Raw genomic sequence first — 18,601 nt, 5'->3', positions numbered from 1 at the left:
GCGCATTCAAACTCAAAAAGTCAAAAATGGTTGATAACGCGTTTCTGAAACGTAGGGCTGTTTAGCTCGTGCTAGGCCCTCACGAGATTTCGTTGCCATGATAACCTTTTCAATAACGCAAGGATGATAAGAATTTTCCATTCTTCCAAGATCATTTTGAAATTTTTCCGTAATAAAGCTGGATGTTCGCTGACGCTCGCGCCATCTCTATTCTGTTAAGGCAACTATATATATTATTATTATTCCTCAGATGCCGAACTCCCCAAGCGTTCACTAATCCCGTAGGTTTTATTCCTCCAAGTTCGAGGAAATCAATTTTCTAAAACTTACCTATTATGGAAAGAGAAAGAGAACTATCTAAAATAAAGTAAAAAAAGCCAAACATTTTGAAAAACTAAGCGTTATTTGATAAATAAGTTCAAATAACTGACAAGGAGACTACCCGAGGTGTTACACACCGATTTTGTTCAAACTCGGGGGATTGGTAGACCTTCATGTAACTTGATAAATCCTAAAGGGATTTTATTCAATGGGCAACGGGTCTGCCATGGCAACGAAAAATGTTTTTGACAACATAAAATAATATGGGATTTTGACCGATTTCCCTGTGAAAAAATTTGATTTTTTTCGTCAATTTTTATCATTTTTTTTATAATTTTGGTAAAATGTTTGGAATCGGTCAAAATCCCATGTTATTTTCAATGGGAAAATTTACATTTTAAGTTGTCAAAAACATTTTTCGTTGCCATGGCAAAACCGTTGCCCACTGTTCTATCTTTACTCCCACAGTTTTCACCCAAAGTCATGTCCGCTAAAAATTTCCAAAGTAATTATACAAATTTTCCTAGCAATATAGATCGAAATTTCATCTATATTTTGAAAAACCTAGTGCCGTTTTAATTACATTTTTCCTTGATTAGATTTGTAATGAATTTATTTTTGTTAGAAATAAGCTTTTAGCGCTACTACTATCGAGGATTAGACGATCCTTTTACATTTAATCTTTCAATTTCGAGTAAATTTGATTCCTGGCGTACCGTAAAGGACATTTTTCCATCAAGCTAAGCCTGAAGACTTGTTGATACCTAAAACTAATTTTCGACCTGATTACATAGTTCACACATACGCCGCAAACGAGCTTGGCGCTGTCTGTAACATTCACGTAACGAAGGCAAGCTTATTTTTGCTTAGGGCAAAGGCCAATTGAAAATTAAAAATTAAAAAGATTTCAGAATGAAATCTGACGCTTACTTTGGCAATTATAGATTGGGAACTTAACAATAGACTCGCTTCGTTTCTGATGGTAATTATTTCGAAATCTGAGAACACCCGTTCACAGGTATTTATCGCCATCAATGTAATTTGCTAGTCATTTTGGAAAATGAGGTTGCTAGGGTCTTTTAGGGGGGCCTTTTAAACCGCTTGCGATTCGCGAAGCCTCGCCTAAATTTTTTAGGCCCTCCTGTAGTCTTAACAGAAAATAGAACCACGGCTAACTTCGATCGCGCGTACCGCACTTTGGTGGCCCCGCCAATGTTAATTGGCGTGTGTTAATAATCCCGCGAGGGGCGCTACGTACGACCAAAAACCTTCTATCGCCAAAGGCAGGGAATCCAAGTGAAATCACGGGAAAATGTTTTTCTTCGGTTTTTCTACTTTCCTTTTTAACAAAAACAAGGATTAGAAATTTAAATTATCTTTTCTCAATATATTTATGTATAATTCATAGTTAAAAAAAATATTCCCTTTAAAAATAAACTAAGAAAAGAGACGCGTAAATAATGTATCTCTTAAAATTTATAACTATTTAATAATGACAAATCTTTATTAATAGTATATATAGATAGCAAATTCACGAGTTTATAACCGTTCTTAGGTAGAATTTTCCGGATATCTAATTAGATTTAAGAGTATGAATCTTAAAACTAATAAGATATCTTATTGAGGATAAAAGATACTTTGGTACGTCTTTGAAAGTAAATAGGTGAAAGATAGAAATATTTATCACAATGCCTCGTGTTGCGTACCAGATTGTACATCAAATCATGTAAATAGGAAAGAACTAATTTTTCACGAGTTTCCTAGCGAAGAAAGCCTTCAAAGTTTATGGTTAAAAAACTTTAGTCGGGGTGATTTTGTACCAAAAGATACACAGAAGGTCTGCAGCCTGCATTTCAAGGAGGATGATTTCTGTTCAGATTTGCCCCTTTATAATGGAAAACAGATAAAACAGATAAAATTACAAACCCTTACTAAATAGACAATATTATTCTAGGTTAAAAAAACGAAAGCTTAAAAGTTGCTTAAACCTAAAATTAGAATTTATTGCGCTTATAATATTATTTAATTTAAAATATTAAAATAATATATTTATCCTGAAGTTGCAGAAAATCTGCTTTTCACTTTTTGTTTTATTTATTTATTTACATGTGTTTCAAGTATTACACAATATTACTATGAGAATATAGACTCTTTTACGGAGAACATTCGTGGGGGAATCCATAGCTTGACTACATGGGGAGGGGACCCGTTAGGGGAAAGAAATTCAATAGTGGAGGCAGAGGTAGTACGGCGGTGGCGGCCGCCACATAGGAGATTGTAAAGAGGGTCGATACGCCCGTAAAAGAGTGTATATACACGTTAGATTCAGGCGATTGACGGGCCGCTAAAGCGCGGTACACGCGATCGAAGTTGACCGTTAAAGGACATGAAAAATCATGATAGTGAGATAATATGTGGAAAATAAATTTATTTAATTTCACTGATGTGTCGGGTACTTTAACGATAGATAAATTCACGGTCTGTTTTAAAAAAAATCTATATTAAATGTTCTCGGTTCTTAAAGTATGTTTCGTTATATAGATATAGTTACCGGTTTCCTGGGAACTCACCTTATAACCCTAAGGAAATTGTTAAATTTTTTGGATGCTGGGATGCCCTGGTGTAAGCGCCCCAACCTACCTTATCGACGCCACTGTTCTACCTACAAATAGAAATCAACTAGCAGCTTGTCTGCAGTAGCTTAAGTATATAGTGTTTGTAGTGCTTTTCAGTAAAATTGTGATTTATTCAAATGGTCGAAAGCGTTATCTTTGCATAGTCTTTGGTGTATTATAATTATACTGGTATCACCTAGGAGCTTATATCTAAGAATACATTAGCCCCGTGCTGCCAATGCGTCTGGAGAAACGGGTGGTGCAGAAACGACCTCGAATGTAAGATGTTCAAAATCATTGGCTGTCCACCGTCGCGAGCGAAAATTTAAACTTTAAACCACGTCAATTTCTATGAGAATCACAGTTCCCTTATATTACGTGTAGCTTGGCGATTCTTGTTTATCTAAAATGGTACAAATTAGTGAAAGAGTACCTCCCATATCTTCCATCTAATGATAGGTGATATCGCAAACTTGTACGAATGTGTGAGCAAATATAATCCTCGATCATACGGCAAACAAAAAGGCTCTTTTAAAACGAAATTAGGTTTACCTGTTCAATCACAGTAACGTTGATGACACGGAGCTTGATCGTCCTCTTCAAATTCCTCTAAAGTTCACGAATTCTTGCCCGTATTACATTAAATCTCTTTATTCAGCTGAAACGCGATGAATGTCAATATGTATAAAAAGGGAAGCGCATCTGAGCCGTTCAGATAATAGCAATTTGTGGAAAGCATTTAAAATGTTTAGTCGAAACTTTGTTCTGATATTAGTTGTGGGTTTAATCTACTGTGGAAATTTCGTCAAATCAAATAATGATATTCTAACAAACATCTTTAAAGAGATAATTTCTGACACCGAAAACCAAGTGTCGAATGGAAATGAATGTGAATCGTTGTCGTCGGCCAAATCAAGCATCGATTCAGCAGAGGACATTGTACGTTTGTTGCGGAAATTCATCCATTCTTCAAAGTCTCATCTTACTGCTCTTCAAAGTAAGCGAAAAGTTATATCAAAGATAGTCTGGCTATATTTATGATTACACATATGATTTGCTTTGCATTTCTAAAAACCTGCATTTATACCCAACTCAGTTTAAAGTCCAAAAGGTACAGAAAATTAATAGTTATAGAAATTACAAAGTGATGACTTCAATATTAAAAATTAACAGATTGAATTATGTACCATGAAGATTTAATTATAATTTGAAAACTTGCAAAACAAATGATAAATTCGAACAAAAATTAAATGTCCCAGGCCTGTCCCCGTAGGTTCAATAGATTATCTGAAATTGAAAAAAGATAAGTAGTAAAACTTTGTTTATTTCTCATCTATGATCCAGAATAGTAGGCATTTATAAGGCCATTTGTGATATCATATGTAGCATAACTAACCCAAAGAATGTCCTAAAGGTATTTTCTTAAATGAAATTTTTTAACGGGATATGACGTGAATTAAGTCGATTCCAACTGCATGACGAATATCACGTCATCAACTTCATTGATGGCGAAACGGAGATTAGTGAATCGGATTTGGAAAATGTGCATAATTCCTCGCGCGTTTCTGGATTTGAAAATTCATAATTGAGTCTGTGCTTCGCGATCTTGATATTTTGTTTCCATGGCACAACCTTTTCATCTAGGAGCAGCAAACACACAAGGAGAACGCAGCTAGGCTTTAAACACGCTAAGGCAGTATTATGTACAAATTTCATTGGACGAACCTTTACTCTGAACCCTTCCGACGGCAGCAGGCGCTAAAGCGTCTAACCAATGAAAACTGTACGCAAGAAAATCTATGACTTTTGACGGGTTGCGTTCTCCTTGTGTGGAGCGCTGTGTTTGTTGCTCCTAGCTTTTCAAGTGCACAATGATGATAAGAATTTTATATTTATTAAGTCCACCTATTTTTTGTTATGTTAATTCCAGAAAGTTCTTGTGCAGTGAGAAAAGTCGAAAAGGTCACCAGCCTTCTGGTTTCGAATGAAGTGGGCACCACGAACAGCAGTAATTCTCCGTCCAACTGCCACGAGATCAAGACCTCCCGCTCTTTTGCTAAAAGTGGCATCTACCAAATTTGGCCAATATACCTCAATCACCCTATTAACGTATTCTGCGATATGAACTCGACCTCTGGAGGATGGACTGTAAGTTTTTACGAAAAATACTTCCTTATCACCGACTCAAACGGCCAAATGTTGGTCATCGTCGTAGAATGTCTACGTTGAGTTGATATTTGGCGTTGCACCCAATACCCTCATATTCGAAGAGTAAGCTCCTTCCAAATCAACCAGGTATCTCGTTCCGTAAAAACTGCTTTCTTCTGACGCAGGAATCCATACCTCTACTTGGAATGCTTATCGCGGCAGATTTTCGTCTCGATGTGACTGACGGTTTTTGGACGTCAATATGTAAACTTAACAAACAACTACGTGAGGGGGGATAGCTCGCAGAGGGGATTTTTTATCTCGTAGGCGGGGCCAAAGCTGTCAGAGTGATCTTACCATACGCGATACGGCAGGATAAGCATTCCAAGTAGAGGAATGGATTCCAGTCTAACGCGATTGAATCACACGCCAGTGACGTTTTTCCTTCCCCCTATCTTGCTAGTGAAACATTCGGTGCATCTCAGCATAGTCAGTCTCACTAAGTATAAATATCTTGGTAAAAGCAAAGATAACATTCGTAGCTTGCTCGTGGGTGTGGCTTGTGTTCGTTGCCATGGTAACGCGTATAGGTCAGCCATGACATTAAGACGCCCATGGCGGTCACGTGATTATTTCGCGGAATCGTGCGTCGTTTTGCCTCGTAATCTGTGACGTGAAATTTATGTCATGGCGGCCGTTTCGAGGCGGGTCTCAATTATGACGTATGCCTACGACGCTACGAGCAAGCACACAATAGACCTAGTACCCCAGATTCGAAATCATTGCCTCACGCAGTCAAAAGTATTTAACCAATTCCTTCCAAAACTCAGACAACATGAGCCCCGTAGTTACCATGGGAACCAACTAAAGATAGCGCCCTAAGGCAACCGATGACGCCCTGTGAAGCTCACGTACCGGAAATGGGTAATCACTACGTTACAAAACCATGAATCCGAACACTCTCGAATCTAGGGTACGGAGTTCTTTATTATTTTTGTAAAAGTTAACCGATTTCAATGAAATTTTAAACATAATTTATTCTTAACGGACTCCAAATTTTAAATTTTAAATTGTGATCAATATTATTCGAGGTTAAAGTCTATAAAATCTATTTTTCAAGTAAAGGACAAGGATATTATTACTTATACCCTAACCTAACCTATCCTAAGCTTAGTGGTCAGTGCTGTAGTGGGTTTGGGGCTCCAAACAAGATGGGGTCACCGAAATCGTTATGGGGGGAAATTATTTCCATCAGCAAATCCAAAGTAGCATAAAGAACGAAAATTATCGAGTCGGAGTGTTAAGTATGAGCGTTATTAAAATATCCCGTACACGCCTTCGTCGACGACCTCTTTCTTTACTTCTAATTCACGAAAGATGGCTCTCTGATCTACAATACCAGATTTACTGAAGGTGGGGCCCTAAACAGATTTTCTTGTGGGCCTATGTAAGGAAGCATGAAAACGCTAAACTCGCATGTCCGAAGAAAAATCAATTGATTTCATCAGTGGTGGGGGCCTTCGGTTGGTGATGGCCTACGGTTGGTGGGGGCCTTCGATTGGTGGGGGCCTTCGGTTGGTGGGGCCTTCGGTTGGTGGGGGCCTTTGCTTGGTGGGGGCCTTCGGTTGGTGGGGGCCTTCGGTTGGTGGGGGCCTTCGGTTGGTGTGGGCCTTCGGTTGGTGGGGCCTTCGGTTGGTGGTGCCTTCGGTTGGTGTCGGCCTTCGGTTGGTGGGGGCCTTCGGATGGTGGGGGGCTACGGTTGGTGGGGGCCTTCGGTTGGTGGGGGCCTTCGGTTGGTGGGAGCCTTCGCTTGGTGGCGGCCTTCGCTTGGTGGCGGCCTTCGGTTGGTGAGAGCCCATAGGCCAGTGCCTAGTTGGCCTTGTCCTTAATCCGGCACTGCTGATCTAGACCTAATAAAGGATTTTCTAAATTAATAATAATAATAATAATCAGTTAGGCTAAAACCCAAGGCATCACCTTAGGCCCAAGTCATCCAACAATTTTTAATGCCTTTAAATAAGGGGGCAATGTTACAGTGCGTAGGATTTTGTTGGCAAACCCTTCATGCCGGCAGCTCCCTACACTTACTACTACCGTTAACCACAAAAAGATATTATGGAAAGAGGAAACTGAAGAACCCCATATTTGTTATAACGCCACAGTTTGCATAGAGTGGAAGGCAGTAGCGGCGCTAAGACTTTTTAACAGGTGGGCTAATTATTTTGTGGCCCCTAAGAATTTTGTGGCCCTTACAACTTTAGTGACCCCTTATAAATTTTCCAGGAAGCGAGAAGAGCAAGGTCGTTCTATTGTTGCGGATCTCGTCACGTTTACTGGACCCCCTATGACCTTGTATCCGACCTTGAGGGGACACTTGCATGCCCGGGGTATTTCCCTAAATTCCCTTTCTTTTCTTTTTATTGTCCATTCAAATTTCTCTCAATTTCCGCTCCCTTCCTCCCGAATCTATCTGTTTATGGTCTACTATCTTATTGAGTAAATAAAACAAATTTCTAGAGATTAAGAAAATTCATAAATTCAAACATGGGGCCTCTTAATTATATATATGTGGCCCTTTTAATATAAATATGTGGCCCCTCTCAGAAATGCAGGGGGGCTAAAGCCTACTTCTTGACGCTTGGAAGTTGAAACCTTGCCGTTGCCTAGGCAATGGAGTCCAGATACGAGATAACCTAGTGGCCGGAATTGTCGAACTAAGTTCCAGAAATTAATGGAAAACATTTCCCGTGCACGGTCTTTTATAATAACGTAGGCAACGGTCTAAGGCTAGTAGTAGTATGTGCCATAAAACAGTGTATATCATTTTACCAGGTAATTCAAAGGAGAGCCGACGTTAAGGGCAACAAGAAAAGCTTTTTCCGCAATTGGGACGACTACAAGCGAGGCTTCGGAGATTTAAATGGGGAATTTTGGATTGGTAAGTACTTTCAATTTCTTTTTAGCCTAGTATTAAAAAATGAGTATACAAATTTCAAAAATTCCTCAAATGGCAAAAACGGAATTTTGTGAAGTCAGTTAAGGCGCTAAATGTAGGATATTATAGTATTTTGGTTAATTTTTTAATTTTATTTCAATTTAACTTAGAAAGTAAGTTGCAAATAGATTTTCGGAATAGAAACTTAATTACTTTATATTTTTCTCGTTCATTTGATGATGGATTTTCCGAAAATGTAACTCACTTGATGAAATACCGTCGTTAAGTTTATTTCATATTAAAACGAAATTTACGTGCAGCGCCCCTCTGCGGCTTTTATTCTGAACGATAATTTTACCGCGCCTAGTTTGTGACGTCATGGACTATGGTTCTGTCTGAATTATTTCAACTGCATCTGGTAGATTATATAGTCTTCACTATCCTACCAAGATGCCAATTTAGCGTGCGCTCTAAAGGATAAGCGTGAGCGCTTGTTTTTAAAACCATGTAAGCACCCACGTACAAAATTCAGTAATAGAATCTCATAGTTCTATAGGAGATTTTTCGGATTTGACCACGGAATCAGTAGCAACTACATTTTGTATCCAAGCGTAAACCCTATGTTCGGGATAACGGCCAATGAGAAACAACGTGTAGTCAATGACTCCAACCACCACGCTAAAATTCTAATTGTTTTGGCGTTCTACTAATTACTTCTAATTAAATACAAAACGCAAAGCAACGAAACTTTCTATTTGGGTACTTCAAACGTAAGCGCGTCGTTTAATAACAAAATTAAGGCGGTAAAGAATAATTTGCAACTTACTCTTTAAATAGATCATGATAATTATGAATACATCGAAATAATCATTAAATGTGTCGTGAAATTTATCTGATAAATTGCGAGTTATTCTGAACTTCTAAAGTAGAAATTAACGCAAATAAAATAAGGCTTTTCCATAAAACTTGATAATTGCAGTAGCTTTTAAAATGCAAACACAAATCGACATTACTTCTGCTACAACAGCCTTTATAACAAGATGCAAGTAAAATATAAAAAAAATTCCAAGTGAAGACTTGAGTATGGCTTAAGTGAACTATTTCTAATGTTAAAACCTTAGGTTTTAATGCACTTAAAAGAATACCCACGTCACGTTCTTTAATAAAAACTAATTTCAGGAAATAACGCCATTTTTGCTCTGGCAAATGAAAGTCCGTCAGTCTTGAGAGTCGAGATGGAAGATTTCGAAGGAACCAAACGATCCGCCACATATACTCAATTCGAAGTTTCGTCTGAGCTGAACAGGTACCGGTTGAAAGTCGGGGGCTATTACGGAGATGCAGGTAATCAAATAATAATAATTAATAATAATAACAAAAACAATAATAATCAATAAGACTAATACTTAAAGCACCACCTTAGGCCCAAGTCAGCTAGAGACTTTTAATGCCTTTAAATCAGTTGGCCGGGTTTCAATGCGTAGGAGGGTGGTGGCAAGCCCTTCATGCATGCCACGTAAGCCAAGTAGCCCACAGCTCCCTACGATTTTTAGCCAAACTTGTTCGTCAGTTGGTTTGCGCCATCTAAACTGGTACCTTAAATTACGTAGAAGAAATCTAATAAAACTTATTATGTTATCAATTATGTCTTCATAATTATTTGTAATTTGTATTATGTCCGTAGATGGCACATCATAACTTAGTGCTAAAAAATATGTTTCTTACTAGTAGTCGTTGTACTACGCTTAAACCAAATCAATTAGGTTCAACAAAATATAATATAGAGCGATTACCCACTTCCTGCACGTGACCTCCAAAAATCGGCCTCCATCGATTGCTGTAGGGCACTATCTATAGTTGGTTACCATGCTATTATTATTATTATTAGTGAAAGGGGTGAAGGGCTAAGGACCCATTCGCGCACTTCGACCAGAGGTCCATTGTGCAACCCCGACCCTTAAGACTTAAAAAGCCCGAATTCCGACACAAAACGGAGAATCCTTTTGGCTGGTATATTATAGAAATCAGAAGTTTCCAGCATACCAAGATTCTCGAATCTTTGGGCCGCGTAGTAATCGCACCTGCAAAGCACATGAGAGGCGGTTTCCTCCTCAACCTGACAAGCCCTACAGATTGGATCATCGCTGATTCCAATCAGGTAAAGATGTCTGTTAAGGAGACAGTGACCTGTGAGTAGGCCAACGACCAACCTGATATTAGATTTGGAGAGCGAGAGCAGCTCCTTAGCTCTCTGCCTAGAGGGGCCAGAGATTAACTATTTAGCCTGCCTTTGGCCATCCATCTCAAGCCAAAGCTTGAGTTGACGGTCCGTCATGGAGTTAGAGATAAGGCCGCGAACTATGCCAGAGGGGATAGGAACGGCAGGTTACCAAAGAACCCAGCCTCTGCCCCCTTCTTGGCCAGGACATAATCCCTCTCATTACCATAGTACCCCCGATGGACAGGAACCCAATAGAGTTGAACTTTATTGTTGGTACCTAGCTCCGAGAGGAGATTCAAACAGCTGTACACCAGTTTTGAAGAAACCTGAAACTGGTTGAGAGCCTTGAGGGCTGCCTGACTATCCGAATAAATTTGGATAACCTTGCCATGAAGCTTCTTTTTGAGACAAAAGTCAACACAGAAGCAGATAGCGGCAATTTCCGCCTGAAAAACGCTAGCATAAACACCAAGGCTTTCAAAGAAGCCGAGACAATACATACCCGAACCAGATCCAGAGCGGGTCTTAGACCCATCGGTAAACCAGATGATTTCACCTCTGGCCCCGAGGGTGCTATGGTTGGCCCACTCCGTACGGCTTGGATAATAAGTATTGAAAGACTGACTAAAATGCAGCTTCGTAGCCATCATATCAGAACCCATTAGGTAGACAGGTAACTGACATGAAATGTCCCGATAGATCTTGGTGTGGCTATTAACCCAAATATTCGCCTTCCACCAACCATTCTGGTTGAGCCTATAGGCCCCCATGGCAGCAGCTTCTTCTATAAAAAGATGAAGAGGAAGAATGTTCAGGAGAATTTCTAGAGAAGCACTTGGGGCTGTTTTCATAGCTCCTGTGATGCTGACACAAGCCAGCCTTTGTAGGTTGCGCAGATCACTCTGCACAGTCTTAATTTGGACTCTAGGTCACCAGACCACTGCAGCATAAGAGAGCAATGGTCTGATGATCATTGTGTACAGCCAGAAGACCACTTTAGGGCTAAGACCCCATGACCTGCTAACTGCACTCCTGGTTCTCCAAAGCAGCGTTGCCAACCTGATCGAATAGAATTATCGTATCAACACCTGAAAATTATCGTATTTCAGTTCTATTTATCGTACGCTTCAAAAATATCTAGAGGTCTGACTAGCGAGTAGAAAAGGGGGGCGAAATTAAAAGGGGGAGCGCTTCTTCTCTCTCTTTAGAGCACTGATGGCGCGATACTCCAAGGCAAAGAGAATCACCGGCAGCATTGCCATACGTACTATAATTATGGTACAAATACCATTTTGCATAATATTACAAATGGTAGTATTTCTTTGAGAGCGTACTATAATTTAGTTGTAAACATATTTCTAATAATAAACTTTGATACCAAACCTAAGCGTCAAAATGGGTATTTTTTAACAACGTACATTACAAAAACCATGGAGGAATACAAAAACTCATTCCTAACGAATTATCGTACAATTGTCGATATCGTACGTTGTAATATCGTACATCCTACTGAATTATCCTACAATTGTCAATATCGTACGTTGTAATATCGTACATCCTACTGAATTATCGTACAATTGTCAATATCGTACGTTGTAATATCGTACATCCTACTGAATTATCGTACAATTGTCGAGATCGTACGTTGTGATATCGTACATCGTACGGAAGGTGAGATAATCGTACAAAACGATAATTATCGTACAGGTTGGCAACGCTGCTCAAAAGTAACATCTTAGCCTTCTTAACTATAGAGTCAAGGTGGGGCTTCCATGTTAGTTTGTTGTCAAGAATAACACCGAGGTACTTCACCTCCGTGCTTTCGCTCAAAATAGTCCCAAATAAGGAGATATTATTAAAAGAGTTTTGCAGCCTTTTACGAGTAAAAGGAACAAGAACCGTTTTATTAGGATTAACCGTAAGATCCACTTCCCTGCACCAGTTTTCTACTGATGCAAGAGCCCTTCTCACTAAATCGCTAATAGTATTGGGGAACTTACCCGTAAAGATGATGGCGATATCGTCGGCATAGCCGAAGCAGCGGCACCCATCCCTGTTTAGCCTCACCAAAAGCTCATCCACAACCAGGCACCACAGCAGAGGTGATAAAACACCACCCTGCGGGCAACCACAACTGGTGGCGATCATAAGGGATTCACCAAGCAGAGACGATACCACCACACGATTCGTCAGCATAGCTTTGATCCAGAGACACAGAGTGTCATTAATGCCAAAGCGATTTGCAGCCTTCATGATGACTGCACTGGACACCTTATCGAAAGCGCCCTTTATATCAAGGAAAACTGCTAACGCTATTTCCTTATAGTTGATAGCCCTTTCAATGCAATTAGTTATGCCATGAAGGTTAGTCTCAGTAGATTTACCTTATTGGTAGGCATACTGAGCCGTTGAGAGAGGTATTTGATAAATAACCTCCCCCCTAATATAGTTGTCTACCAATTTCTCCAAAATCTTTAGAAAAAAAGAAGTCAAACTGATTGACCTGAAGGCCTTAGCCTCGAGATAATTAGATTTCCCTGGCTTTGGTATAAAAATCACCCTAGAAAGTTTCCCGGTGCTAGGAATATATCCAAGGGCAATACAAGTCCTATAGATTCTACTCAACATCGGGCAAATAATATCAATGCCCTCCTGCAGCAGAATGGGAATTATCCCATCCGGCCACGGAGACTTATAGGGCTTAAAAGACTTTATTGCCCAGATAAGTCTGGAGTGCGTGACAGTTTTGTTTGCCACCGCCCAATCCTCCCTTTTGGTACGTGCAATCCTAATGGGAAGGGGGTCAGAATCAGTACTGTTCGTAATTCTGGAGTCAGGAAAGTGTACATCTAACATATGAGTTAGAGTCTCCTTACCCGACGAAGAATGGCTACCATCTTTCAACTTAATAGTGTCAAGATGTTTATTCTTATCGTTGGCCATAATTTTCATTAACTTTGCCGTGCTGGGAATATCAGAGATATTTCCACAGAAATTCCTCCACGAGTCCCTCTTGGCCTCGCGGATGGCCTTATGGTACGCAGTGAGGGTGTGCTTGTAGGCAACCCAATCACCCGACCTGTTAGCTTTGTTAAAAAGCCTCCTAGTTTCTTTGCGAAGTCTGCCAATCTCATGGAAAGTTGCGGTGGTAGGAGTCGATAATGGCATGTTGCATGCGATCAACAGCCAAATCAAAATCCAGCACCGATGACAGCCTAGGCTTATCATCCTTCAGATGAAGATTTAGATCATCCCTAAAACCAGGCCAATTGGTTCGCCTGGGATTGCGAAGTTCGGTATAAACCGTAACCACATTCATCCTGACTTTATAGCAGATGTGTCTGTGATCCGACAGTGATGATTCACTGGACACATGCCAGTCATTAATTAGAGCTGCGATATTTTCTGAGATCAATGACCTCACTTCTATTACGAGTAACAAAAGTTGGTTCATTGTTCCTATTAAGAATATGGAGTTTTGTACTAACCACATATTCCATTAGTTTATCACCACGATCGTTGCAGTCACTGCTGCCCCAGATAACATGGTGAGCGTTCGCATCACAACCTATAATGAGTTTCTTTCCCGACCTCTCAATGTGGTTTACCAGATTGGTTACCTCCTGTGATGGGGGGGGGGGGGGCAGAGCATCATCATAAGGAAAGTAAGCAGAAGCCAGCGTCAGTTCATCATTCCCACCAGCGATAGGGAAAATGATTTTAACCACGGCAGTGTCCCTAGAGAGATAGATTGAGAGCAGAAGGGCATGAATTTCCTTGCGTACCAATACACAAGCTCTAGGTGAGACGGAATTATAGTCATAATAGACATTACCTGCACTATTAAGACCAAGGATTTTACCCTTGGCAATCCAAGGTTCCTGAATAAGAGCAACATCAATTTGCTCCTTGGCAAGCCTTCGACAAAGTACAGCGGAGGCTGCCTTGCAGTGATGAAGATTTATCTGCACCACCTTAATGCTCATGGCGACAGGCCTAGATTGGAGGTTGACCGGTGTCACTTCCCCCCCCCAGCGGGGGGTGCGGAGACCACACCACTCCCGCTGGTTGGGTTAGCACCACCAGTCTCCCCCACCATTGCTCCATCTGGCTGAACCACCATGTCTTGGACCTCTTCACCGTCCAAGACACTGAGGTTTTTGATGTCCTCTGTCAGCGTATCCCCTTCCGAATAATCGCTGAGCAGAGGCTCTAGGTCCTCTAGTCCTGAAATGACCGAGTCGTTAGACTGGGATTCATTAATAGGTATAGGATTAACCACACCCTCTACAGCACTTACGACTGGGGTTTGATTTGGGTGACTGAGTATCTTAAAGATACCCCTGTCCAAACCTGTCTCACCATCCATCAGAAAAATCCAACGGATGGCAGCCGGTTCCTCGGACTTGCCCAGAACCTTCCAACAGCTGGTGTTCAGCGCACCGTTGAAAGTTTGTAGACGCCTTAGAAGAACTTTAGGGTCCTTCGTCCAGACGTCCCTCGTACGGAGAGCGACCATAAAAGGTTTCGGCAGGTCACTGGCCTTTGTTACCAAAAGCCTTGTTCCCTGAAGAACCTGTTCGTTACGGTCGAACTCCTGACTTAACCATTTACCTGTGAAGTCATCCTTGCACAGGTAAACCAGGGCAACTCCTTTCAGCTGGAATTGCAGGAATTGAGGAAGAGGGTTACCCGAGGGTATCCCGTCTATCCTCTCCAGAACTCCAAGCTGGATGGCATCCATTTCTGCCTCGGTTAAGCCGTTCGAGGGAAAGCCTTCTTTTATGATGGCCATCCACGTCGAACCCACAGCTTCGCTGAAGGTCAGTGGCTTGGACTTTTTGGCAGCCTGTTGTTGAGAACTTGGAGAGTCTTGGTCCGACTCCCTTGTTCTCTTGTTTGAAGAGGAGTTACCCTTTGAAGAGGAGTTACCCTTTGAAGAGTCGTCTACCTCCTTCTTGTTTGTCTTACGACGCCTGTTCCTCTTGCGAGTACGAGCATTTGAAGCACTTACCTTGCTTCCCTCCGTCGGGGTGCTGTCTTTGGTAGACCCTCGCTTCTGATGCTCGGTACTGCCGGAGGCAGACCCTAGCAACATGGGCTTGGTTTCTTCCAAGACAGACCCACGACCTGAACTTGTTGAAGGGAGGGTAGTATCCTGAGATACACCCTTACCCTGGCTAGAGCCGGGTGCTGTTAAAGACAGACCCGTGCCCGATGGTTTTTTTGTTGTTTTGTTTTTTTTTGGAATTCATAAAAGATCCCACGAGAAAAGAGGAAAGTAGAAGGTCACCACCCTTAATCCTCTGTCCGGGCGGAAGGCTAAAATACAACGGGGTGTCGCCTGGTGCCCCGAGGGGATCGTTCACGATACCGTATTTTCGCTTCCCCGGTACCACTCATCCCTCAACACGATACCTCACACCTTAGCTTAAGGAAGAAGCAGAGCCTTAGTTGGCCAGCATGAAGGGTTGCCCCTCCACCTGTTACTCCCTTCCACCACGAAGAGGTACAAGGTTGCAGTTTATGGAAGGGTGGTTACCATGCTAACAATGGAGGTAACTTTTTCGGAGCTCTCGCCGGAAGTGGGTAAACGCTATTGACTACGCACATTGCAGTGTATTCGAATCTACGGTACGCGGTCCATATTATCTTTGATGAAAGTCTTGTTAGACTTGTTAAGAACTCACAAATAGCAACGCCATCTGTATTTCATACGCAAATATTGATAAATTAAATTATAGATGCCTTGTAAGAAAATGTAGAATACATTGGAGTATTTAAAACTACAATTTTTTAGGTTTTTAATCGGAAATTTAATTGTATCATTTAAATACCCTGGTGGCGTTAACGTCGCTTTATATCGGGCAATGCTGACAGCCATAAGCCCGTAAACGGTTCGCTCTGATAGACTTTAACTTCAAAATTCCTTTTCCCAAAATGGCGGCAATGGTATTCGTGATAAGGTGTTCAAAGTGTTATGTTTGTCGTTGGCAGGTGACTCATTGTCATTTCAAAATGGTCAGAACTTTTACACGTTCGACCGACCAGGCTTGCACGATTGTCCCATTAAGTACAAGGGTGCCTGGTGGTACGCCCACTGCCACGCCACGAACTTGAACGGACTGTATTTGAGAGGAAACCATTCCAGCTACGCCGACGGAGTCAACTGGAATTCATTCCGCGGTTTCCATTACTCGTTGAAGAACGTTGAAATGAAAGTCAGACCTTTAATATTCTAAGGTTTAAGTAGCAAATCAAATACCTCAAATTTACTTGAAACGAATAAATGATTTGTTTCGATTCAATGAAGTAGAGGGGCCTTCTTGCTTTAATGTAGCTCTTACGTCACTGTCTGTTTCTTCATCAAATCTGCATGCTAGTGTCGCCGGAGGAAATTCTGCAATTAAAAGATCTGTCTTGTAACGTAAAAGCAATATTTCTCTTACTTCTACAAGTCTACGAGCGCGTGCTTGAATCTCGAGGAACTTCGGATTTTCTAGCGCACGTGCTAAGATTTATTTTTAAGTTTTGTCTTGTGATATCAAAGCGACATTTCACATTTATAATTTTTACCTCTCCGAGTGGACTATGCCCCCTAAGAGGGGTTTTACAATCTCCGTGTCTGTCTGTCTGGGGGTCTGTCTGTCTGGGCTGCGAACGCGTACGCATTTTCGGGGCAAAGTGTAACAAGTTGGCAAGCCAAAATATACCTCTCCTCGGAAGAATTTTCCCTAGTGGTATTAATTTATCGAGACGTCCCTTAAAGATATCTCCGCAATTCAGAGTTATTTACTAAAAACGTAATCCCGGTTCAATCCCGCCCGGTATAAAAAATTTTATTTTAATTAAAATAATTGAAACGAAACAACCGACTATAATTTATTCAGAATAATATAAATTAAGTAGTTACAACAGTGAGTTAGACGTACTAAAACAATGCACAATTGAATTTAACCTTTTTACAGTACAAGTTTATCAGTTCAATATAATACGAAGCAAATTTTAATGAAATAAATATCTACAGAGGGTATTTGTATTTTTCTCGTTTACGAAATACTTGCCACATCTTTAACACTCATTTTATTTCAACACTCGCCCTTGATGAAGATACCGTAGAATAGCTATATTCGACATCTGGTAGTGGACGACTCGTAGACTTCCAGTTGACGTTGTGACACATACCGCATGAAAAAGACCAATGCCGTCCAATTTCCAATATCATATAATGATTCGCACACCCAGGAAATCAATGACTGCATTAGGAATCGTAGATATCCAAATATCCACACCAAATGTATTAACAAGAAGCAAAAACCTTATTATCAACAAAGCACTAAACGACAGCTCGTATATCGATCAACTTTAAATAAAAGCCTTTGCATTAATACAACTATAGGTCGATAAGAAAACCCGTAAATTAATAACAAAAACCTAACCCACAGGTTCTACCCTTTAACCCTCTTATCTCTGCTGACTGCGCTAAAACAATATTTGAGCTTAAAATTTCATACGTAAAAAATGTAGACTTTAAAAACCATTAATATACTCTAAGCTGAGTTTATAATTTTCAAAGAAGCGTTATATACAGGGTGTTACGGGTAAGAATACCGAAACTTTCTATATGCATTCTATGGGTCTCTATGAGTAAAAAATGTCCAATAAACATGGGTCCTAAAGTGCTTCTTTTCAGAGATATGGGCTCCCAAAAAATACACCAAATTGTTTTCATTAAAATATCAATTGTTTTTTATCCGTGAGTCGAGAAACTTTAATAACAAGTGGCAAAAGTTCATTCTTGTCCTTTTAGAAGTAAAATGAGTTTGAAGACAAATACAAGCCATTTTAATTTATTGATTCAAATTTCATAAAAATTCTAAAGGAATAATCTTAAAATTGTCTAATTCGTTCTGTAGCTAATACGGCACATTGGTCCAGGAACTCTTATTGCATGCACGGGCTCAAGAAAAATGGGTTATAAGCTCCAAGATTCAACCGGCAGTGGATTCCTAAATGGCTGGTTGTAAATCGACTGGCGTTTGAGTCTGTAGATAGACAGCTACGAGAAATACAAGACATCAAATGAACGTCCTGGATACGTCCCGATTAAGCTGATATTTAACCAAACTAAATACTCTCGGACGTCTTTAGGCTTAACGTACACTCATCCTCGGTATGTTCATTAAAAACCCGACGGTCGTCTTAGTACTTGTCTTCGGGACGTACTTTGGCTCTGAGAAAATCAGACATTTGCTCGTCTTTTAACCTCCGAGTCACTTCAATATCTATCTCCATCCGGTTTTCGGGACATCATACGGACAAATTCAATTTACCAGCTAAACCTTATTCGGAAGTGATACG

At 40.6% G+C, this 18,601-nt stretch overlaps 1 protein-coding gene across 1 annotated transcript; it reads left to right on the top strand.

Annotated features, from left to right (window-relative positions):
• The first annotated feature begins 3,680 nt into the window (after positions 1 to 3,680).
• On the top strand, positions 3,681 to 18,267 carry LOC149956011 (techylectin-5B-like). The gene is made up of 6 exons (XM_090166735.1): positions 3,681 to 3,933; positions 4,867 to 5,084; positions 7,917 to 8,022; positions 9,199 to 9,363; positions 16,238 to 16,461; positions 18,157 to 18,267. The coding sequence occupies exons 1-6, from the start codon at positions 3,681 to 3,683 to the stop codon at positions 18,265 to 18,267; spliced, it is 1,077 nt and encodes a 358-aa protein (XP_090022861.1).
• The last annotated feature ends 334 nt before the right edge of the window (positions 18,268 to 18,601 follow it).

This window comes from Leiobunum rupestre, chromosome 2 (genome assembly GCF_980474605.1).
Source record: "Leiobunum rupestre chromosome 2, qqLeiRupe1.1.hap1, whole genome shotgun sequence".
NCBI classification, from domain to species: Eukaryota; Metazoa; Arthropoda; class Arachnida; order Opiliones; family Sclerosomatidae; genus Leiobunum; species Leiobunum rupestre.
Note: the sequence above shows the minus strand (reverse complement) of the source record. Positions and strands in the feature narration are given on the sequence as shown.

Coding starts and splice junctions, on each gene's coding strand:
- LOC149956011 (XM_090166735.1), top strand. CDS start 3,681: ATGTTTAGTCGAAACTTTGTTCTGATATTAGTTGTGGGTTTAATCTAC. Junction 5,085..7,916: donor CGACCTCTGGAGGATGGACT/GTAAGTTTTTAC, acceptor TCATTTTACCAG/GTAATTCAAAGGAGAGCCGA. Junction 8,023..9,198: donor AAATGGGGAATTTTGGATTG/GTAAGTACTTTC, acceptor AACTAATTTCAG/GAAATAACGCCATTTTTGCT.